This window comes from Trachurus trachurus (assembly GCF_905171665.1).
Source record: "Trachurus trachurus genome assembly, chromosome: 3".
NCBI lineage: Eukaryota > Metazoa > Chordata > Actinopteri > Carangiformes > Carangidae > Trachurus > Trachurus trachurus.
Window position 1 is genome coordinate 10,815,083 of NC_139893.1, and position 25,334 is coordinate 10,840,416.

The window sequence follows — 25,334 nt, forward strand, 5'->3', positions numbered from 1 at the left end:
GGAGTCCTATAGTGATGCAGGCAGTGGCTGTTGACGGTTGGCTTGTCCCTTTTCACTACACGCCTGAGTTTTGTTTGTGCACAAGAATTATGGGCAACACAACACAAAGGTGGGCCGCCGTCAGGGGAGCCATGCTAATAACAGAACCTGGTAATTACTGATCAGTGTTGGAGCTGCTGACGTCATTGCCCTTTAAAGACATGTTACCAGAGAGTCTTAACAGTGTAGAGTTGCAGACACAGAGATGGACGGTGCTGCTTTCCCTTCTCTGACCTTCCTGCTTCTCCTCCTCAGCTGGACTTGTTACGCTGAGGACGATGCAGAGGCTCTGCCCTGTCCAGAACACCAAGAGGGTTTTGACGACTCCTGCTTTGATTTTGTGGGTCTGCAGCAGCGGTCCTTCCTCGATGCCCAGGGATGGTGTGAGCGAGGCGGAGGGCACCTGGCTTTCATCCTGAACGACGAAACTCAGCAGTTCCTCCAGAGGCACCTGGACCCAGAGAAGAACTGGTGGCTGGGACTCGCACCTGCTGCTCCGAACCTCACGCTGGAGTCTGACGGTGAGGGGCCAGAGGGATGCATGATGCAGAGTAGACACTGCATGACTTCTAATATAATAGCTGTATATAGATTCTGTGTGAGTTTGCATGTATTTGAGTGCTGTGACATAGGTCTGCCTGAATGAAATCTGTGTTATCCATACAGAAATCTTTAAAACTTTAAGTCCAGTTTTGAAATTCTTTGCTGCAATCAGTGATTATTGTCAGTGTGTTGTCAATGTTATCTCAGTAGATAGCTTCCATGTCCATTGTAAAGATGTGGGATGTGTTTGTTCACTAACACATGTTAGACTCGGATATCTTCCACCGGCAGCAGGTGTGTAATGAGAGATAATGTCTCATACATTTAAAGTTGTCAATAGGATTCCTGTCAAGTGGCCTGATTTACAAATGTGTCCCTATTTTCCCCACACAGAGAAAGAAAGAGGCTTTTACCCTCTCATTCACCCTGTCACCAGCACAATCTGTTGCTTTGTTGTTTTATGATCCCTAAATTGCATCTTAACGATCAACTTCGCAGAGAGAAAAAGATACGGGGAGGGACTTCGTAGTGCTTGTGCTGGGATACAAAATAATGCTTTAAAATAGAAAATATACACTTAATCAGTTTAATTGAAGTAATGTTATCAACTTTTCCCAGGTTCCCTTGCGTGGTTGGATGGCTCAGATGTCAGCTACAGTAACTGGGTGAATGTGCCAGATGCACAAGAAGCCTGTGGATATGTTCTGAGGCATTCGGGTTTCCAGTGGGAAGCCACAGCGAACTGCAGCCAAGAGCTCAACTTCATCTGCCAGATTGGTATAAACTCTCAAATAAATCAACATCGAGCAGTAAAACGGTGCTCTATTTCGATCTGTTTAAGAGTAATTATGTAATTTGGGGTTTTGTTTTGTTTTTCTCAGATTCCGGGAGATCCATCGCATGTGATGGCCAAAATGCCACATTACAATGTGGTTCTGGTCAAGTTATAGAGATTGAAGACAGCTTCTATGGTCGAAAGACAATTCACTACTGCCGCTCCAAACTTACAGCCACGGCCACGTCCTCCCAGGAGGAGTGCAGCTGGATAGATGTGGTAGAATCAGTAACAGGTATTATTAATAATCATATTTATAATATAATATTTCACATGTCAAACTGAGAAAAGCAGCCTTATTTAGTGTTTTGCAAATATAGTAGTGTTTTTATGATACATAAGAAGAAGACTATATGTATAATTGATTTAGTTAAGCCTCATTTACTGACAAATTTTCAGATGAATGATGGGATATCGAGTTTAAAGGCATCTTTGTATTTACAGGAAAATCTATGGGAACATATTTTGCTTTGTCAAAGTGCCTTTGGCGAAAAGGCAAGATAAACATACTAAAAACACAACAAACTACCTTTTTGTGTCATGCTTTGTGTCAGACACAAAAACCCTGATTGCCCTGTGACTGCAGACAAAAGGATTAGACTGACAGAAAAGACATTAGGCCGATCCCTCCTAGCAGCTGAATAGATGGGCTTTGGAGTAAATATACACTCGCATTCATATCAGTCTGGCATTAGTTATGGTGGAAGAGTCCATGCAATTACTAAGAAAACAGCTGCTGCTTCTCCTTACCGTTAATGCACCTCTTTAAAAAGCACATTGGGCTATTTTATTTGAAGACAAACACAAACACCAATACGTTTATTTACATTTAATAGAATGAAAATCGACCCATGTCACTTCAACAAAATCTTCTCCGATGACACTTTGAAGACCTCTCCAATCAGTGAGATCGAATGATCCAGATAATCTGCAACACACTGTCACCCACTTGATTTCTGTGTCGTTCCAGATCATTGCCATGGACTGCAGGCTTGCCAGGCTCCAGCCGATCTGAGCTCCTTTGGTGAACCATGTCCTGTGCTGGGAAGTTACCTGTCTGTAGAATACCACTGCAAACATGGTCAGATCCACAATTTGTTTATTTTTACAGCAGACAATATAACTTCAGTCATATTAAAAAAAAAAAACTTTTAACTCAGTGTTTTATTACTTCACAGAGTTTATCTATGCAGGGTGTGTGTAGTTCATTCCTTGTTTGAAGTTAATCCGAGTTGTGGTTGATGTCGTCACTCTCAGACTGTGTTCCTTATGCATTGTGTTCCTCTTTTAGCGGCCCAACCAAACTTCTTATTGTTGATCTTTTGTTCAGTTTTGTAGCCTCGCAAGTTGAATTTCAGCTCAATCAGATAATTACTTAAGTGGTGTAGTTGGCATAGTGAACATAGGGGAACTTTAGGGGCTTTTTAACGATATATTTATCAGTAATTGTTTCATGGTCCAAATTATTGGTGTGATTTCCCGTCAGGACTCCACCTACTGATGAGTAAACTGGCGGCTGTTTTTGATAACGTCACCATCACTGTGAAGTGGCTCCTTCATCCGTTTCAGGGGAATCTGACATGCACGGTGAACGCTGGAGACGGCCACACTATTGATCCATACAGCCCAGAGGAGTGAGCAACACTTTGCGTTCAACCAGATACTGCAGACAGATGTTGAACTGTATTTTTATGTGACTTAAGTTTTTATTTAACCTTTTTCCCCACAGGATGGAGAGCACAATTATGCACAAATTCCGCCAACCTGGTGTTTTCACGGTTGTGGTGGAGTGCACCACCAGTGACTGGCACGTTACAGCTCAGAGAGCCATAACAATCCAGCAGCCTGTTGGAGAAATTAGTGTGATGAAGTGCTATAGCGGGGATCTGTCAACAGATGGCACTAAATGCAACACAATCTATGGCACAGCTGTTCAAATTCAGGTTATGGTGGAGGCAGGTGAGTCAATGTTAATACCATGGGCAATTAGAAACCATTTCTCACAATTTACTGAATTATTTGATACCTTTATTTTTTGTTTCTAGGCACAGATGTTTCCTACACAATTCAACATGAGGGCCGTTTGGTTGCAAACGCATCAGTGGACAGCGGGATTACACCTCACAACATCACACTGACTTCCAGTGTGGTGGAGGAGCTTGAACACGGCTGCCACAACCTGACTCTAGCAGCGTCAAACAGTGTTACAGCCAACACAGTGTCCACTTACCTGGAGCTGTGTCTGCTGGAGCCCGTTGAAGGTCTGCAGGCCTCAGTCATGTCGGTGGAGGGCGAGTGTCCAGACTCCTCTGATATCACCATCGATGTTTTTCTGGAGCGAGGGGCCCCCGTGCAACTGTTCTTCAACCTCACCGGAGCCAGGGACAATTTGTCTGAGACCAGAGACATGATCAGTAATAGTTTACAAGCTTTTACATTCTCCAGCCCAATTGAAGGTACTTTGCATTGTATGACTGTTAAATATGTGCTATAATTTAAGTGCTTTATGTAGTGAACTTGCTTGAATTCAAACTTTCTTTGGTGAAGGGCTGTTCAAGGTTAAAGTTCAAGCAGTGAATCCCTTTTCGGCCTTGGATGTGGACGTGGACTTGGAGAAGATACTTGAGGCTTGCCAGAATTACTCAAACTTTTCACCAGGCGAACATGAAGACACAGTACGTAGAATATTGGTATCAAGCAATAACAATCTGTGCTCAGATTAAACGTATGAAATTATAAATATGTACGTATCTGCATTTTGCTGGTGCGCAACAATGACTGAATTTTTTTTAACAGACAGATGATATGAGTGTCGACAACTCCACTGACTTGAAAGTAATTGCTACTCCTGACACTTTGGTCGACTACACTCACAATGTCACACTGAATGTAACTGGAACTGAATCATTACCCAGCAAAGGACTCTCATTTGAATGGAAATGTAGTAAGTACAACACCAGTTCCTACCAGTTAAACCATAATTGCAGTAATTACAGGGGGTGAACAGGATTTGAGGAACCAAAATAATCCTTAACAATAACCTAAAAAAACATTTTCATGCACGCCATGAATCCAGATCATCTGCCATGATTTCACCTCATCTATTAATCCCTGTTGTTTCTGTACCAACACATTGGACTCACCGCTGTGAGAGATATGATATAACTTGTGTTTACCAGTTACTATAGCATAACTGGTGTCAGATTTTCAGTTTCTCTTCAGGGCATACAAACTTTAATCATAAACTGCTTGAAAGGTCTTCTGGTTTAACAGCATTCTGGTTTCTATCTATCCACATGCTCAAGTTAGTTTGCTGATCACTGCTGGGACACTAATGTACATGTAAGCACACTCACAGTGTCAAACACGTATTGAGTCTATTATTCTACTGGGTTAATGGGGTAAATATGCTATAAATATACTATTATTCATGAAATTAATCTTTGTGCTAAGACAATCTCCTGATTGATGAAGTGCTATTTCAAAGTTTTGCCTCTGCTTCTTTCCATACAGGAGGAAATTGCAAATGCAGAAAGAAAACAATGGATGAAAATCATGTCGTCCAAAAAGATTGTCTTCCAAATCCCTTTGAATTTTTACGATACACTGTGAAGGTGAGGAGAGCAACCTGGTTTAGGGGATGGGTCGCCCTCGCTAGAGCTTCAAAGTGCATCACGGTGGCTCCAAAAGAATTCACAGATGTCAGCATCAGGTACAATTAAATAATTTTGGAAAAATAGTAGAAAATGTTTAAAATAATATTCCTGCATGCTGTTTGCAAGTATAAGAAATACTATTTGTTGAAGAGGAATTATTCCAAATGTACTCAACCTTACTGGTACTGCAATAATGGATGACACATCACAAAAAATATGCAATAGACTTAATTATTGCAATTTATTGCATTAGCTTACAGTTAAATATTTCCTTTTATTCTTGCAGTTGTGAAAATTGTGCTTCGATAAATGTGAAAGAGCAGGTGAAGCTCAGACTGAACTGTGAGACAACTTGTCCAGATGTGGTCTGGTATATTGAAGACCCCAGACCTTTGACAGTAAGTCTGATACAGTTCGTTAGTCAGTTGTAGTAGTATGTGAGATTAATGTGTCAAACAAGTATTAATTGATTGTCTTTTGCCAGGGTAATCTTGAAAAATGTTATTCCAAAGGAGCGAGGAGGCCGCCTATTGATATGCAGAATGGCACCACTGAATATACTGTGCACAGCCAACATCTGGAAGTTTCAAGGAACACGATGCACAACATCAGTGTGGTTGCTTATGGTGTGTTGCCATCCCAAGTTCTTTTTTATGAAATGTATAATTCCAAGATACTAAAGTGATTTACAGTATGATAAGGTTAGAATAAATAAACATAAAGTATGTTTGCATCGATTAAAAAACTGACACACAGCTTTTTGGTTTTCTTTGTCACAGGTATGACAGTGCCTGGTTTTGCAAAGTACATTCTTCCGATACCAGGTCCTGAGCCGACTGATGCACCTACAGACTCCAGCGCCCCCTCATGTAGCATCTCTCCCACGTCGGGGACCGTTCTCGATGCTTTTGACATTTCCTGCAAACCAAGCTCATTCTGCTCTGCAGGCTGTTCTTACTGCTTCAAAACTGACACAGGTGAGGATGTGGTGCACTGACAACTCTTTATGTCACTCGGATTGTAAATTATGAAAAGCTCTGTTACAAAGTGGATTTTTTAGTAAAGAAACACGAAGAAGCAAGAGGAGTGTAATTTGAGTGTGAGAAGGTAAAGAACTTTTTGGTTTAATTAAGATAGACATTAAGCACATATGTAAGAATTATCAGACAAATTGTGAGATTGTTACATAGGTACATGAGAACAGGGAAAATTGATACAGAAATGTGACTTGTATTTAATCTGCTGCACAAGAGGTAAAATGTTTCATAGAGAGTAAAGCTAACTATGGTTTACAGATGCAAACATGTGTTTTGCTGTCAAGATTTGTGCCTGGGATTAATTTTGATGCTCTGCTCCTTTAACAACACGTCTGTTGATAAATAATCAAGAAATCATTACAACTGTTTAACTAAATTGTCTCTTTTGTCTTCAAGGCAAACATCTGCGCTGCAGCCATGCAAATGAGGTGAAATCTGTCTTCCTGCCTCTCGGAGATAAGAACAACAATTACAGCTTGTCTGTTGTGGTGACTGTGAAGAATTCACATGAGACAACCACAACAACAATCCCTGCTCAGGTTTGTCATCCGCCAGTAATCAAGTCAGAGAGGTATTAGAGAAATCTAAACAAGAACCTGCCGAGTTGACTTAAGGACGTAGAATGAATCTGATTCTTTGTTTCTCCTCCTCAAGGTACGGAAAAGTGACTCCAGCGCCACAGTGGAGGACCTCCAGTCTGCAGTGGAGGACACTGTGACTCACTTAGAGCAGCAAGGTCTGCTCTCTGGTGAGGCCCTTGGACAAATATTTACTTCAGTTTCTGACATGCTGAACACAGAGGCCGGCCAAGATCAGAGGGACGCAAGGACGAAGGTAACAGAAAATGGAAGATGTTGAAACAGCAGAGGCTGATGTATCATATCGGCTGTGATATTTGTGAAGCTTGCATTGTGAGCGAGTAGAGCGTACTGTTGTGATATTAATCTGCACCTCCTCCTCCTCCTCTTTCAGCTCAGAGAGCAAATGCTCAGCAAAATGACCACAGTGCTGGCAGATTCCCCCACTAACACAACTCAGGAAGTGCAAGTGACGGCCAGAGCTGTGGCGGGACTCACCCAGATCTCAGATGAACTCACTCCTGCTGCTCAAGTACAGTACAGTAGAATCAGTGATCCTGCTGAAACTAAAATTTTGAATTATTGGGCACAATCTGTAATCGATCATAAAGAAAAAGCTGTGCAGCTGTTTGTACACAAACCATAGCCATACTTGATACTAATTAGCTGTGATTACACATTAATGCACAGCGTTGCATCATTATGGACACTTGTACTTAATTGTCTCCTTGCCAACATGTTTTAGTGGAACATATGGATGCTTCCAGAAGCAAATGAAATATTTAAATATACATTCACTCATAAAATCTTTGATGGACAAAGATCAACTTTAATCCCTTCTGTCGTTGTTTTTTCTCTCCAGGAGGAAGCAGGTTCCTTGTTGGTCGACCTCAGCTCCACCCTCAACACTATCAGTGTTAATCAGGATGGAGGGGATGATGGAGAAGTCGCGCAAGCAGCTACACCAATAGTTTTAGCGGCCAGTAATATTTTGAATGTTTCATCAAATGTGAGGAACAAATTTGTTGAAATGAAATTATGTGCTGTATTTTATCCACAGTTTTCACTGAGTAGATATTTTTTTCCTCAGAAAAAAGTGTCTGAGCTTGTTTTAAGTGGGATGAACAACGTTCAAAGTGCTTTGCTGAACAATAAAGAGTTGAATGGAGAGCCTGCCATCATTGATTCTGGTCAGATCAGCGTGTATGTCAACAGGTAAGAGATGACTGACACTGGTTGAACATGTACTTCAGACCAATCTTGTCTAATCTAACTGAAATCACTGTTGTGACTTTGTTGGTTCTTTCTGTAGAGTGTCTCCAAAGACCATGCAGATGCAAGATATAAATGTGCAGAAGAACAGCTCGTCCAGATTCTCCTTCCCGAGGCTGCCTGAGGACGTGGTTTCTCCAGAGGAGCCAGTGGATGTGAGAGTGAGTGTGCACAGCAGGAAGTGAATCATTGTTTCCAAGTGCTCTGTGGTTGTACGGTTATATCTTGATCTGGTTAGAATAAGATATGGTTAGTTATGGTTTTCCTTACTGCTGAACATCCATCATGTATTTTAAAAGATACGACAAAGAACTGGTTTACTCCTCATAAAACCTGAAACCTTACATTTAACATTTTTACTCGCTTGGGTCAACATTTGCAACAGAGGAGAGAAGCATTTGCATTCAGTTTAGAGTCACCAGTTAGTTAACCAGTTGTGCATGTCTTTTGGGCCTTGGACACCACTGTGCCGCCCGGGATTATATTTCAAAATGTGATGTTAACTATAACTGTAGAGATGAACATCATTTGCTGCATTTGTATTTTTGTGTTCTGTCCAGATGATGAGTTTTGAGAAAAATCCATATTCTTGGGAGGAGGGAAACATCACAGGAACTGTAGGATCTGTGACTCTCACCAGGATGAACGGCACTGTCATTCCCGTGGAGAACTTACCTGAGGAGATAGAGGTAATATTTTTGAGACACCTATACTTATTCTATCCTGGATAATTTCCGTAGACTGTCAGAGTGATTTGTTTTTCGGGGTTTTTCAGATTTTCCTACCAAGGCTTGACGTTGGGCAGGAGAACAGCACAGTCCTTGACCTTGCCAATTTCAGCACATTAATAATTGACGTCCCTTCGCCGGATGTAACACTGGTGCTGAAAATGGAGCCGTCTCAAGACATTTCCTTCATGCTATTCCTGGGATATCAAGATTATCCAAATGATGAGAATTATGCAGCCAAGACTCAGATGCCCCTAGAGAATTCCAGTGAAGGTAAAAATTAAAATGAGTACATTTACTTTACATAACATACATGATGTGGCTGAAATACTGAACAAAACAACATATTCATTGAGATTTAAAACACATGTAATTATGTGTCTGGGTGTTTTGAACATATTATTTTTAATGCAGAGGAAAAGTATACCTGGGTGCTGAGTCCCAAAGACAGAACAGGAGATGCTGGAGTGCACTACCTTGTACTGAAGCCCTTTGTAGAGCCAGGCATCAAATCCATCAACACCACTGTCACATTCACTTCCATCGCTGCCCAGTGCAAATACTGGAGTGAAACTAAATCTTCTTGGAGTGAGGATGGCTGCAGGGTGAGTAAAGAAGCAACACACATCCAGAGTGTTTGCAGTTTTACATTCTTGAGAAGTGAGCTGTTGAGTTTGAATGTCTGGGTTTTCTTTTCTTTTTTTCTCCCCTGCAGGTTGGTCCACTCACCACGCCTTTGGTCACTCAGTGCCTCTGCAACCACTTGACTTTCTTTGGCAGCTCTTTCTTTGTCATGCCAAACTTGGTGGATGTGTCACGCACCGCAGAACTTTTCGCTACATTCACCAACAATCCTGTGGTCGTATGTTTCGTGGGGGCCATTTTTTCTGCTTACCTCCTCGTAGTTATATGGGCACGCAGGAAAGACATCCAGGACTCAGCCAAGGTGATAATAATAATGTTTTGCAGTTCAGATTTTCAGATCAATTTGTTAAGTTCAGCCTCCGTTCATTGTAACCACACATAGAAATAAAACCCGACAATACTGGACAAAAAGGTGAAATTGAACTTGTAGCTTATTATACCCCCTTTTTATATAGTGTAGGAGAAAATAAAAACAAGCAGAAGCATAAACTATACACTATACTACTAAACTGTTAGATAAAGGCTCCCCAACCAAAAGAAAGAGAAAATAAGAAAACAGACTTTTGCTGCAAGATGTATGCAATGGTTATGATGTTATATTTATTCTGCACCATATTTGTTTTAACATAACTTCCCTTTTGATAGATATGCATCTTATTTTTATGTCACTATTTTGCTCTCAGTTTGGTTTATGAATATATTAATACCACAAAAAATTGCACATTTTTTATTCAGTTTTCAAACATAGTACCATCTATTTTTTCATTTTATCCCTCTTCCAGTTGTTCTCTCATCCTTGTTTTAGTTTCCCCATTATATTATTGTATTTGAAATGTCACACCATTGGGAAGGTCTGAATCTGACCTTGCTGAACAGTCAGATGTTCAACTAATGTTCAACCACTTTTATGAAGCACTCAACCAATAATTAGTGAACTATTTAATGATAGGGCTGAAGGTGAAGGCGAGGGTCAGGGTGAGAGTGACGAATACCGAAACCATGAATTTAACAATGAACAATAATTGAATTGTTGAACTAATAACCTGTTGAAATATTAGAAACACTTTACATCTGAGTCCTGTGTCTTCTCATTCACTTGAAGGTCAAGATAACGGTGCTAGAGGACAATGACCCCCTGGCTGAGTATCGTTACATGCTGAATATCGGCACCGGGCATCGACACGGCGCCTCCACCTCCTCTCAGGTCAGTGATGTCTGTGAAACTTGTCTAATGTTTCTGTGGCACAACATTTATGACGTTGACATTGACAACTTGAGGCTTCTCTGTTCATCTTCAGTGACCTTTTTTTTTCTTTCTTGTCTTAGGTGACGATCACTCTGATGGGTACCGAGGGAGAAAGCGACCCCCACCACCTGACAGACCCTGAGAAACCAGTGTTTGAGAGGGGAGGGGTGGACATGTTCCTGCTGACCACACACTTTTCTCTTGGAGATCTTCAGAGCGTCAGACTGTGGCACGACAACTCAGGAGCACATCCTGCCTGGTATGAGCTAAAGAGACTCGTGCTGACAACAAAGGAGATGAAGTTAAAGTTAAGCTTGAGTTTGAATCTTTATTATGAGCGTGAATAGATGATTATTGATGTTTTGTGTAGGTACGTCAACAAAGTGATGGTGCAGGATCTGGAGAGTGGTCAGAAATGGCACTTCCTGTGTAACTCCTGGTTGGCTGTGGATGTGGGAGAGTGCTCTCTTGACAAGGTCTTCCCTGTAGCCACAGAAATGGATTTGAAGAGGTTTAGGTGAGAAGTGCCACTCATCTGAGACACATTAAGGAAAAAAATCACACTTACATATAGTATATACCATGTTTTTTCTAATCTGTCCATATTTTTTGACTCATCCCAGTAACTTGTTCTTCATGAAGACAGCCAAGGATTTCCGCGATGGTCACATCTGGTTCTCCGTCATTAGTCGACCTCCCTGCAGCACTTTCACACGTGTGCAGCGAGTGTCCTGCTGCTTTTCTCTGCTGCTGTGCACCATGCTGACCAGTATTATGTTTTGGGGCATCCCAACAGACCCCTCTGAGCAGACCATGGACCTGGGTAGGGTATATATCTTAAACATCAGTGCCATAAAGAGCGATTAAAATGACCTGTCCTTTAAATCACACCCATTTAAAGTCGAGCTAAAGCAGCACTTTACTTTACAGGCCACATCGAGTTCACCTGGCAGCAGGTTATGATCGGTATTCAAAGTTCGATCATCATGTTTCCCATCAATCTCCTCATTGTGAGTATCTTCAGAAACACTCGTCCTCGAGAGAAAACCAACAAAACAGACGCGTCCAAACAGGGGAAGACTGGTCGAGTTTCTCCCTCGCAGACTTCTTTAACTCAGAAGGAGCTGAAGGACATCACACCCGACACTGTGATCAAGGTGAGGACACAGGCAGCCTGAACGTTCGTCGGAGGTAATATAATAACTTTGCCATTCTCCACGTCTAAAGAACTTGATGTGCTTTCTACGTTAGGACATAAAGAGAATTGCGCAGTCTCTTTCAAAGGCCATGAAAAGTCCACTGCCCCATCAGGAGCTCCATCCTGGTCAGAGGACAGACATCAACACTCTGCTGTCTCTGGTGGAGGACATCATCCGACAGCAGAACCGAGCAGCTGGAGACTTCTACACCGACGCCTCCAAAAAGGATCGCTCTATGATCCTCAGCTTGGGTGCAGTTAGTCTGCAAGGTAAATTGCATGATAACCTTTATTATGATCCTGATACAAGAGATATCAAAGATTTTCACTACCTTAATTTTTATATTGAACTTGATATTTTCTATTCATGTCAAGTTAAAGGACAAAAAAGAAAAAAGCTCATGCTCAGGCAAAAAAAGATAATCAAATCATTGACCTGACAAAGAGCCAGCCACTCGAAATGTTGTCTCTTTTAATATGTAGCCCTCCAATAAATATATTTTCTATTTCGGGAGAAGACAGTGTTGCGATTTCTCTTTTTTGCCAAGTTAAAGGACAAACCCTTCATACAAACTGTAAAGCTGTCAAGCTAATTCTCCCGGATACCTCATGATAGGCCAACGTGATGATGGTGTGGTGATCTGTCATATTGTCAGTGATCTAAATTAGTCCATACCTTCAATCTCATAGTCACTTGGCCCTAACAATAGGCAAGGCAAGGCATCTAATTTCATATCAAGGCAACTCAATGTGCTTTACATAAAGACATAAAGATAAAACAGCATAAAAACAAAAAACACAGAGTTAAAAACAGGAGCAAAGAAGAATTAAAAAAAGTAAAAGAAAAGAAAATAGATAAAGTTTTAAGTTCTCAGCTACAGTATAAGCACATGAAAAGAGAAATGTTTTTAACCTGGATTTAAAAGTGCTCACAGTTGGGGCTGATCTCAGTTCTGCTGGTAGTTTGTTCCAGTTGTGTGCAGCATAACAGCTAAATGCTGCTTCACCGTGTCCGGTTTGAACTCTGAGCTCCACTATCTGACCTGAGTCAGTAGATCTCAGAGCTCTACTGGGTTTATACTCTACTAACATGTCATTCATGTATTCTGGACCAAAACCATTCAGTGATTTGTAGACCAGGAGCAGAACTTTAAAATCTATTCTGTAGCTGACTGGGAGCCAGTGTAAGGTCTTAAATAGTCTAATGTTCACACTGAAAGACAAAACAAATGATGCAAAAAGGGAACATAAATCAGAATTTTGAATTGTACTGTTTAGTTCAACTTATTTGACTTATACGGATTTTTACTTGGACAGAAAACAGTTTGTGGGGAAGCCCTGAGAAGACTTCAGATGAAGTCCAGAAGAAGAGCAACAACAGCCGATACCTGTACAGGCAGCTGCGTCACGTTGAGAAGGAGCTGGGTCTGTTGGGACCTTCTCGTTTCCCACACCCAGACAGCTACAACCGGGCCATGCAGCAGGTCCAGGGGATGAAAAGTCTCCTGGAGCACCACCACCCCTCGTCCAGCCAGGACGGAGACCAGCTCGCCCGCAGCCCCAGTCCAGAAGAGAGCGTCGACGGCGGGGGCTCGGGCAAGAAGTGCTGCCAAGGAGGTCTGCCGTGGTGGTTTGTCTTCGTTGGATGGATCCTGGTGATTGCTACCAGCGGCGTGTCGGGATACTTCACCATGATGTACGGACTGACGTACGGGAAAGAGCGCTCCATAAGCTGGCTCATCTCCATGGTGGTCTCTTTCTTTGAGAGCCTCTTTATTACCCAACCTCTCAAGGTGAGCAGCATCACAATGACACAGTGTAAAGGGGGGACAGGCATAGCACTGCAAATGTAATGCGTTAAAACATCTATAGGCTACATTAAGTCCCCTTTTATATCCAAACAATTAATGAAATACTTCATAATTGCAATACTTTTTGGTTTTGCTTGCACCTTATTGAAGTGCAAGGTTAACACTATTACTATTATTATTTTGAGATTTAGTTGTTACAGTCAATTTTGTAGGCTACTGTCTTTATTGTCAATTAATGAGTCGTGTTTTTTGGTTGTAACTTGTATTCTTGTTTGTTTGTTTTTTTTTAACGATATTTTTTATTGAAATTTCAAATGCATTTCAAACTCAACATTAAATGTACAAACATTTTCACCCATATCCCCTCGAACAGACAAAAAAATAAAATAAAAAAGCAAATGGACAGTGACATCAGACATCAGACTAATGGAGTAAATTAAATAAATAAATAAGAATAAAATGGAACTTGTATTCTTGTTAAATAAACATTTGATCACAAAAAAATTGCAAGACTTTTCAGGTCTGACACAATTATTTTAATTAATTTTTTTCATTTATTTATTTACTGAGTTGAGACATTGCACATTCATCAACATTGATGTGTTAAATTGTAAATCACCTCATCTACATCCTGCTGCTGCTGTAACAATGCAAATGTCCTCGAGTGAGATTAATAAAGACGGTATCTGATGTGGGATTATTTTGTTTCCTGTCACAGGTTCTTGGTTTTGCTGCTTTCTTTGCTCTTGTTCTGAAAAAAGTTGACCAGGAGGAGTATGGAGAGCCTCAGATAGATGAAAGTCTCAGAGATTCAGGCATGTTTTGTTTAGTTTTTTTTTGTCTCATTTCTCATTTTTGTTGTAGTGCTTTGAGTAACAAATCTTAACAAACGAGTTCCAATTTCCTCCCTCAGACGATCCTGATGCACTGCGGGCAGCGAGAAGAGACAGCACATGCAGTTTCTATCAGCCACCACCTCCCACTGACATCGAGAGGATTAGGAACAACATGATTAAAGAGCAGAAAGTCTTTGCGCTCATGGGGGAGATTCTCGGTAGGACCAACCCCTTTGATACACCGCAGCACAGGAAGCAGTGTAATTACAGTTTGAGACACTGATGTGAGTGATTGTTTGTTTGTATTACAGCCTACATGGGCTTTATGTGGATGTTGCTCCTGGTGGCGTACGGTCAGAGGGACCCCAACGCTTACTTTCTGACCCAGCACATTCGCCAGAGCTTCAGCAGAGGGATCTCTGACAGTATGAGTATCCAGGATGTGTTCAGCTGGGCCAACACGACTCTGCTGAGCAACCTGTTTGGAGAGCACCCAGGTCAGTATCTTGTGATGCTGTTAAATGTCACACGCAATTTGTTTGCATAGTATTTGAAAGTGTTTGTCTCCTTACAACAAATGGAAAACATAATAAAATATGTTCATTAAAATCTGTGTTTATTCTTGTTAGGTTTTATAACAGATGGAAACTCAAAGCTGGTGGGTAACGCGCGACTCCGCCAGGTGAGGGTGAAGAAAAACTCCTGCCATGTTCCTCACTCCATGCAGCAGCAGGTGCCCGAATGTCACGCTCCGTACTCGTGGGAGTTGGAGGACATGGGCTCTTATGGCCCAGGATGGAGCCACTCTGAGGGAGACAACACCTCAGTGAACCTCCACAGCCCGTGGATGTACCAGTCCCAGGGGAAACTGAGGGCCTACCCCATCTGGGGCAGTGTGAAACTCTACAGAGGAGGAGGGTTTGTGGTGGATCTGGGGCCGGATTTATCAAATTCAAGCAGGTAGGAGAACTGAGTTGGTGTAGTAGGGAGGTTAAGCCCACAAAATAGGCCATTGACTTCAAGTCATGATGCAAAGGTCCCCTTTGGCATGGAAGTACCTTAGGGTCATACAAATAAATATATCCTAAGGCCCCGTCCAGACGAATCCGTTTTTTTTTTGGAATCCGGATAAATAAATTTTAAAATGCCTTTTTTTAATTGAGAAAACGCATGTTAAAAGCACATTCCATTTAGAATGTCCATATAAACTCAGGCAGATCCCCTTCAGCTCCTGGATGAGATCTACAGCTTCTGAGACAACATGGAGCTGCTTGTGTGACAGGATATTGGGTTTTATTAATGTAAAAACATTAATAAAACTATACTGATACTGATTTGTTGAACATCAGACGGAGTGCAACAAATATAGCCTACAAGTAGTTAAATAATAAGATGTAATTCATATAACAGTGGTGTCAGGAAAGACCAATTAGCCAAATATTGTGTTGGTCAAAATATAGGCCTACCTATAACTAGTTACTGCTTGTATATGTTGATTTAAAAAAGTTGAATTTACATGTATGACCCATTCTGGGTCATATTAGAAGTCAACTTAAAGTAAAGGAAAAATGTTTATACTGTTCTCAAATGTAAAAATGGGTCACATAGGACCCTCTACATTATTTAAGGCTTATATAACCTGCTACTGAATACATTTTACATTGTGCTCCTAAAGTAAACTAACACATTTTAATGTAGAGCACCCTTAATAAGCAATGTTCAGCTTTTATATACATATAGGGAAGTTTAGGTTCGCAGCTCTCACATAAAGCATATGATTAGGACTGACTTATTTCACCAGCGCAGTATAGCTGGCTAAGATCCTCTCTCAGAGTAATGCTGAGAAACTGGTAAGCTTCGTTATTTTGGTAGATTTTTACTTTTGTGAATGCTTGTTAATGCTCATCTTATCAATCTCATGATGTTACAGTATCTTTATTTCTTATTTTAAATTAGCCATAATGGAATGTCTTGACAGGACTTTGGGCTTCCAAGTCAGTCCGCCCTACAAATTGAAAGCATTAGATCCCTGTTCATCATTCAAACTGAGAAACAATCCTGAAATATTGCAATCATGTTACAAATAAGCTGTAGATAACATCCAGGAGCTGAAAACATTGTAGTTTATATGGACATTCTAAATGGAATGTGCTTTTAACATGCGTTTTCTCAATTAAAAAAAGGCATTTTAAAAACGTGTTTATTTCGGATACAAAGTGTGACCTCACTTGTGTCTTAGGGTAGATTTATTTGTATGACCCTAATGTACATCCATGCCAAAGGGGACCTTTGCATCATGACTTGAAGTCAAATGTCGCTTAACCTCCCTACTAGTGGTACAAAGATGTTTAGTCTTGAAAAGATTGATTAGTTGACTGAATTTAGTTACTGACTAATCAAAATATCAATTAGAAATCTGTCAGCTTGGTCTCCCTGAAAATTATGGACATATTTCTCTCCTATCTCACATTTTCTTGGATGGAACAAGTTAAACGTTTATCATAAAACAGTAAATATGTTAACCAATAATGTGTGTTTAGATCTTGAAATGTACATTAATACATCAACTGTTAGTCACGAGTCATGTCTAAATTATAACACTTATCTCTATCTATGCAGATCCCTTCAGTACCTGTATGACAATACCTGGTTTGATGTGTACACCCAAGCCATCTTTGTTGAGTTCACTGTGTACAATGCCAACGTCAATCTCTTTTGCATCGTCACACTCATGCTGGAGACCACGGCCATAGGTGAGTGGTCCATGTTACTCCACTGAGTGAGAGCCGTGCATTAACTCCACTGGTAATTCGGGCCATGTTGTCAGTAATGTTGTGTTTCCTCCAGGATCTTTCCAGTACCGCAGTGAGCTCCAGAGTGTGCGTCTTTACCAGTCGACCGGTGGCCTTCACATCTTCGTCATGGCCTCTGAAGCCATCTACTTCCTCTTTATCATTTATTACATGTTTGTTCAGGTGCGTATTTACCACTTGTGCTTGACCAGCACTACGACAACTGCAAAAAATATGTAGTACAGTCTCTTACCACAACATCGGACACAGACGCCTCTCATGTCTTGACAGGGAAAACTGATGAAGCAGCAGAAATGGGATTATTTCAAGAGTAAATGGAACCTGCTGGAGCTGGCGATCATCATTCTGAGCTGGAGTGCACTGTCCATCTTCATCAAGCGGACTTTACTGGGGAAGCGGGACATGGACTATTACCAAAACCACAAAGACCAGTAAGCAATAAAAAGAGACGCAGCCCATGCAAATAGGCTTCTCTTATCTTAACATAGGCAAAAACATCTGGTAGTTTCACCTGAATGCAGTAACTATTTGTTTTGGCTCTGTACGATTAAGTTAGAGAACATTAATCACATATATATATATATATATATATATATATATATATATATATATATATATATATATATATATATATATATATATATATATATATATATATTTTATATATATTTAAATTGTTTCCAAGGAACTGTTCTAACTATACTCTGGTAGTTAATGAAAGAAGCTGTGTACAATATAATTGTATGATATGCAAATTATTATAATAATATTATACAGTATATGTACCAGAAAATCTGACCATTGGCTGCACTTGTTGGACTGTTAGATGAAGGATTATTTATATGTTTTATGATGGATTTTTTTTTTCATTTTATACTGTTTATTTAGTCAATTTATTTCCATGAAAATGTTATATCATAATAGACAAGAGAAAGTCAGAAGGTCAAACTTGATCTTGAACTTGAGGACAAACAATTTAAACTGACTACATGGACCTTTTATATTTGCCAGTTGAGTGAGATTTCAGAAAGAAGAAACTGTAAATGTGTGTTCCCAGCAAAACAAACATGAATTTGTTTATTGCTGAGCAGAAACACTGTCTTGTGCAAACAAAATAATTGATTTGAGTCTTTACTCTCATGTTCTGTCTCCAGATACGCAAGTTTCCATGAGACAGCCAAGGCCGATGCAGTGCTGGGGTATCTGATTGCCTTCTTGGTGCTGTTAGCCACAGTCAAACTGTGGCACCTGCTGAGACTGAACCCTAAGCTGCACATGATCACATCCACGCTGCAGCGCGCCTGGACTGATATTTCAGGTTTCCTGGTGGTCATGACCATCATGTTCCTGGCCTACTCCATTGCGGTGAGGAGTTTCCCACACTTAACATCAACAAGCTGCTGGAGCCACAAAATATTTTTTCTCTCTATGCTCTGTGAAAGGCAAACTCATCAAAAAGGCAGTTACTGACACAAAAGATGAACTTTCTACTTTTCAGTCTAACCTGATGTATGGATGGAAGTTATACTCCTACCGGACCCTGCTGGATGCTGCACAGACCATCATCAGCCTGCAGCTTGGCATCTTCAACTATGAAGAGGTGAGTATGTGACTGTTATCATTCCCATAACCAGCAGATCACAACAGCTGACCCTTCTTCGGTGTATTTCTTCCTACTCACCCATCAGGTTCTGAATTATAACCCGGTGCTTGGTGCTTTCCTCATCGGCTCCTGTATTGTCTTCATGACCTTTGTGGTGCTGAACCTCTTCATCTCTGTCATCCTGGTGGCATTCAGTCAAGAGCAGATACATCACCAGGTAACTCACTCATGCTGAGGCAGAGCGGTTTAAATGTTGCTGAGCAGCGCAGACTTTCCGTAGCAGCCGACTTTGACCAACATCTTCAGCATTTATTGTGCATGTTGCAGAAGTAAGCTGAAACTCTTATAACTATAGACAGCCTCAGAGCATTTGATATGTATTTACTCTCTTGTTTGCAGCCATCAGAAGAGGAAGAGATTGTTGATCTGATGCTGATGAAACTCTGCGGTTTGTTCGGACTCAAATATAAGAAACAAGGAGAGGAAAGCTCGACTGAGAGGCCGGTTGTTTTATCTGCTTCAACAACATCAACAATTTCCTCTGGGAATATTCATGAGGGCTGAGATAACATTGTTATTATTATTGTTACAAAATGATAAGACCTCCAGCTTTGTGAGACCTGCTTTGTGTCAGTTATTGCTTTTTGTAGGTTTTATAACATGTTCTGGCTTTGTGGCTTGCAAATCTATATATTATGAGCTTTTCTGTCTAGCCTATTAATGCAGATCTACAGTAACTTTATTGTAGGAAAAGCAAAGACACAGTGAGGAAGCAGGACCAGGATTGGGATAGTCATTATGTTGTGCAGTATATTTTGTTAAGCAAATAAATGTGTGTTTCTGTGACTAAATCATGCACAATATTTTTATTACACAAAATAATTGTTCATTAATGAAATATTACATTTGCAGCAACCTAATCTGATGAAAAACGTCAGCTGTAAAACAATGCACTTTATATACTGTATGTACTGTATGTTTAATTTCCTTAAGTTTTTAATTTATATTTGTCAACCATGTACAGTAGTGCACATTATCGTGACATACTGCATTATATTGTCATTATGTTGTTCAGAAAGTGTTGAATATGAATATCTTAAGGCACCAGGTGTTGTTAGATTCAACATGATATAATTTTACTGTATGTATATAGTCAAAATAAATAAAATCAGGAGGCGTGAACCATAAACATTACTTCACACTCTTTATCTGTCGCCAGATGCACTCCAGTGCCTTTTCATCATTTCAGCCTGTGGCTCTTTAATGTATGGCAAATTATGAGTATATAAAATTACTAACAATATCATCAATAGCATCATATTACTCCAGGTATTTTGACATGTGGAGATTTTTTTTGTCACATAAATACACTTAAACTGGAATACCTCTATATCAAATCCATTCAACTCTACTGTGCTGAAAGAGGCAGAAGTTTCAGAGATAAACATCTGAAAGCCAAATGTCATCGATCATTGCTGCTGATCTGTTTTTTCTGTTTTCCTGTTTCTCTATCTTTGAAAGGTGCAGGCTGGTGTTGTGTGTAAGTTTATATTATGAAAGTACGTGATCTGTAACATAGAGTGATAGTGATAACTAAGTATAAAGGTCAAATGACAACAAATGCCAGCAGCAGAGCAGAAAGGATGGGTCGACTGAGGCCGGGCAGAGAGGAGGGTAATTCTAGGACACCTGAACACACTGGTGCAAGATGAGGTGTTCGAGGCCTGTTATAACTCAACAAGTTAAGCTTGGGCTTTGACCTTTGTGTTTAATTAAGTCACAGTGGGGTTCTGTGGCCATACCATCTGTTGGTATAAACTATTCTTGAAGAACAGAGACCATAAGAGACACGTTTGCTCATAAAAGTTTGAAAATATGATGAACAGAAATAAAATATTAAGAGCAACTTCAGGCTAGAAAAGGTGAAAAGTTTTATTTGAAGGTGTAACAGTGCTGCAAAACCAAGGATATTTAAACCACTAATTTCTCTCTTTCAAAAGCATGTAGCTATATCCCATTTTCATACTATCTATCTATTAAACAAATATCGGGCATCTGACATTTAAATTTCAGATTGACATACTTGCAACTAGTCAATTACATGGATACTTATCATATCACTGAGTTAAGGTTGTACATGTATTTCCTATCATATCATATATTTTATGGTTATCTTATCTATAGACACACTTCTGCTTCCACTTTATTCCCTGGGCATACACTGAATTTGGAAAAAAATACTTTTAGTTTCTCTGCATTTTACAATGTATACTCAAACACAGCACAATTGTTACTCTGGGCCATTATATAACATAAAATAAACATAATTATGTTCAAATGGGCATGTTATATATTCAATAAAATTATAAAGATTTAAACCATCAGTAGCCTATGTAAAATTTCTATAAAATACAGTCTATAATAATGTTTCAAAGAAAATATTAAACACTTATCAGATACTTCAACATAATCCAGAGGTTTTACTTTTTTTTTTTTTTTTTAAATATACAGTCAGTTGGTCTTGCTCATAATCATAAATAATGCCAAACGTACGTTTTGAGTTGATGTTTTATTTCTTATCATATCATATCATATATTTTATGGTGATCTTATCATAGACTGTATAAGGATCTTATCTATGGACACACTTCTGCTTCCACTCTGTTCCCTGGACATACACTGAATTTGGAAAAAAACAAAAACTTTTAGTTTCTCTGCATTTTACAATATATACTCACACACAGCACAATTGTTACTCTGGGGCCATTACATAACATAAAATAAACATAAATGGGCATGTTATATATTCAATCAAATGAACCATCAGTGAATAAAATGTCTATAAAAGACAGTCTATAATAATGTTTCAAAGAAAATATGAAAAACTTATGAAATACTTCAACATAATCCAGAGGTATTACTTTTTTTAAATATACAGTCACTTGGTTTTGCTCATAATCATATATATATATATATTTTTTTTCATAATCATAAATAATACCAACGTAAGTTTTGCGTATTGCGTCACGATGTGGGCGTGTCTCCCGCCGCTCTGGTCGTCTGCTGACAACAAACACGCGCGGTGGGCGGAGCCTCGAGGGGGGAGGAGTGGGACAGGAGGGGGCCGAGCGGCCGTGTGACAGCGGCCACAGTAGAGAAGCTACTAACTAACGACACAGCCAAGGTAACAGACGGAGGCGGCGTGAGCGCAACTTTTTTTTTTTTACGCTTTTGTTTTCAGCGAAAGAGAAGAAAATATAAATAACTCGTCCGGCGACGTCTGAAGCTGTCTGAAGGTGTCCGGTGGTCTCCTCGGTCTGGGGGTTTGCGATGCCCTCTGACTTTATCTCCCTTTTCAGCGGGGACCTCGACCTCACTTCTCCCAGATCCTTGTACTCTAAAGGTAAGAACAGCTCACGTGTGTGTCTATGTGTGTGTAAGCCTATGTATTTATGTGTGTGTGTTGTTTTTGTATCGCTTTTCTTACTGTTGTGAGTTTACAAATGAGTGTGTGTAGCTCACCACACCACCTACCTGGCCGTGGTTCTCTGCGCGTGGGCGTACGTGCGTGCGTGCGTGCTTCAGTGTGTGTGTGTGTGTGTGTGTGTGTGTGTGTTTGTGTGTTCAGCCCCCTCACTGTCATACATCTGTGTCACATGCTTGCTGATAATTACGTCCAGTTTTTTTTTATGCGGGCCTACTATATACCCATTTTATTCCTTAGCTTTTACTGTTTATGACTCTGTCGCTTTTTTTTTTCTTTCTTGTTATTTTTCTGTTTTCTCTCTTTCTTTTTTCCGTGTTTTTTCCTTTCCCTCTCTCTAACCCAGCAGCTGTATGCACACCGGTCAGACCAGTTTACTTTTCCCTTTTCAGCTGAAAAGCGGTGCTGTCTTATTTTCTGTGGGTATGTTTGAAAAGACCGTCAGTGCCCCCCCCCCCCTCTTCCCTGAGAGGGGCGCTACCGAGCCCATCAACATTAACAAAAACATTTACTGTAGCATGGTGGGTGTGGGAGCCTCAGGCAACTCTCAGGTAGAAGAACTTAACTGAACTCAAGTGATGAGTGACAGAAGAAGAATATTTGCATAAGAGGCTAATAATGTTACTCTTTTATGGAAATATGCTTATTTGCATCATATAAATTGTCTATAAAACAGTTTTATGTATTCATCTAGATTTCTAGCCAACAGTAGACAGCAGTAACAACAGTAAGTCCAGTTGGTGCAGGACTTTTTATTATCACTACCTGCAAAGTTTGCAACTGGAGTTTTAAAGTCCTTCTCAATATTATTTAGTGATTAAATCATCATATCATAACCCAAATATTTCTCTGTTAAAAGCTCTATATGGTAAACAGTAGAGCTGTGTATTGGCAAGAATCTGGTGATATGATACAGATCTCAAAGGAGGAGCGATGACATGATATTTTGCGATTTTTCTCTTCCAAAAGTCTATTTTCAGAAAAACTGTTTAAAAAACAGACACTGTTATATACACAGTTTATGAACAGTTCCTATAACATCCAAACAGCAGAGGAATCAGTAAAGAAACTGAAAATGTGTGTACAGTACGGACAAGATAAACATGCAGATATAACAGTGACATAGATATACAACACAATTTTTCGTGTCGTCTGAACAAAGTAATTTGCATCAGTTGGAAGCTTAAATGCAACTCAAACCACTGTCACCATGTAGCTGTTGATAAAATATAATGCTTCAAAGAATGGACACAGCCTCATAAATATTGCAATATTTTAGTGTGTCATATTTTCTTACACCCCTAGTAAACAAAACAAAAAAAGTACCAGAAAAGATATATTACGTTGGAATATACATTTTCAACATTCATTTCAGCCTTAGACATTTATATGCTGCAGTTCTTGTCATTCCTTGAGTGATATTTTTACGTTAACCACATATACGTTGGTCGGCCAATTTTCTCTGAGGTCAGAGATGTCGTATGTGACCACTGTAGGCAGCTGCTGTAACTCAAGAATATAACATAAAAGGCTCAGGCTGCATGCGTACACTGTATGAAGGAACCCAGAGCCCTCATTAGTTTGACTGTCTGAACTGTGCCAGCGACGAGGGCTACAGGCAGATTAGCTGAACCTGGCCGATCGAAACACGTCGCCATCGTCCAACACTAGTGCACCGTTTGACACTGTCCAGGTAGACTGTTGTTACTCTACAGTCCACATTACATTGTTCAAGGGATGACGACTTCTTCGTGATATATCAAACCCATGTGCAACCGAAAAGAGAAGCGAAGAGAAGATTAAACTGTTACCTGATGCTCTAATTTAACTTTGGATGAATCATCTAATGTTGGTACGTTCACACAATTGTTCTTTAAATGAACAATGTCCCTGTCTGTATTTGGACAATTCACAGTGGACGTGTATTTCAGCATGACACCATACATAAATGTTTCCTGTCATCAAGGGGATGGCCCTGATTATACCTCCATCAAGAAAAAAGAGGAAAAAAAGTGCAAAAGTGTTGATTATAGATCAGCCAGAGCCCACTGATGCTGATGTGTTTTATTTGTAATACATATTTCGTAGTCATCACTGATTAAAACAATGAAATGTGAGTGAATGACAGTCATACAATATAATTTATTTACAGGAAATTCATTTTTATATTGGAGATCACGAAAAAAAAAGCGCCATATTCAGTTTTTCTTTTGACTCTTCTGAAATCCTCTTAGTGACTTCCATCGTTTCTCGTGCAGCAGCTGAAATTCCTTTGCGATCCAAACCAACGTTAACTTATTCTAAAGCCTACCTTGTTTGCTAACTAATCACACCATTGTGTATTTGTGTCAGCACAGTTGACTTGGCTGTGTGTGAGGGGTGAGGTTATAGTTTTTGCATGTTGCCGACAAAGCTCCTCCGATCATGAGGAGGATCGCATATTTTTAGCGTACAGCGAGTAGTTCAGGGAATACCAAGGAAAAACAACATGCTGTAACAAAGGCACTCAGGATGGGGATACCAGTCACTCAACCTGTCTGTCTGTGGCTGGTATAGGGACTGCCGGGGTTAATGGAAGTCATAAAATGTCTTCCCACCAGTTTCTCATCAAAGGTGAGGAATGTTATGGCCTTCCCATAAGTTCTACTAAAGCTGGTCCTCAACATAGTTTTAATTTTTTTTTTTTATTGACCCACCGAAGCCTGGTCGATCATTAACCATCTTGCTGCTCTGTGTGTAAACCTGGGCTTAAATAGCACTCTATTAATATTGACTGCTGTGTTAAGCAAACTTAGCGGCATGCGCTTAAAATACTTGATTGCCCTGAAAGCTTGTTGATATCTGATGATGAAAGAAAAAAATACCGTAGAGGGGAAAATTTCGATTGGTACAGTTCATAAATGATCTGTTCTCTATCATGAAGGAACCGGAAGGTGGACCAAAGTCTGTATTTAGAGCTCAAAATAAAGATGAAATTCTTGTGGGGTTGAGATCATTGTGACTATAATAA

General features: G+C 40.0%; 2 protein-coding genes across 3 annotated transcripts in view; both read left to right on the forward strand.

Moving 5' to 3' along the window:
* Positions 1–244: 244 nt before the first annotated feature.
* LOC311008095 (polycystin-1-like protein 2) lies at positions 245–19,404 on the forward strand (the record flags this gene model as incomplete). The annotated part of the gene is made up of 41 exons (XM_084001530.1): positions 245–560; positions 1,201–1,359; positions 1,464–1,652; positions 2,388–2,498; positions 2,904–3,051; positions 3,147–3,376; positions 3,463–3,873; positions 3,965–4,092; positions 4,214–4,361; positions 4,931–5,129; positions 5,360–5,471; positions 5,558–5,699; positions 5,853–6,050; positions 6,507–6,649; positions 6,765–6,944; positions 7,083–7,220; positions 7,551–7,697; positions 7,779–7,903; positions 8,001–8,121; positions 8,521–8,649; positions 8,736–8,961; positions 9,103–9,293; positions 9,404–9,634; positions 10,436–10,537; positions 10,660–10,838; positions 10,950–11,096; positions 11,203–11,402; positions 11,510–11,736; positions 11,831–12,047; positions 13,095–13,570; positions 14,307–14,403; positions 14,502–14,642; positions 14,736–14,921; positions 15,054–15,384; positions 17,044–17,177; positions 17,272–17,399; positions 17,508–17,668; positions 18,392–18,602; positions 18,736–18,837; positions 18,926–19,057; positions 19,240–19,404. 41 exons carry the CDS (start codon positions 245–247, stop codon positions 19,402–19,404), a joined length of 7,458 nt encoding a protein of 2,485 aa, XP_083857656.1.
* Positions 19,405–22,004: 2,600 nt separating this feature from the next.
* nfat5b (nuclear factor of activated T cells 5b) overlaps positions 22,005–25,334 on the forward strand; it is a 31,981-nt gene continuing 28,651 nt past the window's right edge. For both annotated transcript variants that reach the window (XM_084001634.1, XM_084001635.1), the window contains exon 1: positions 22,005–22,243. In XM_084001634.1, coding sequence (XP_083857760.1) covers positions 22,171–22,243 — 73 coding nt within the window. In that variant the 5' untranslated portion in view covers positions 22,005–22,170. The remainder of the gene's footprint in view (positions 22,244–25,334) is intronic.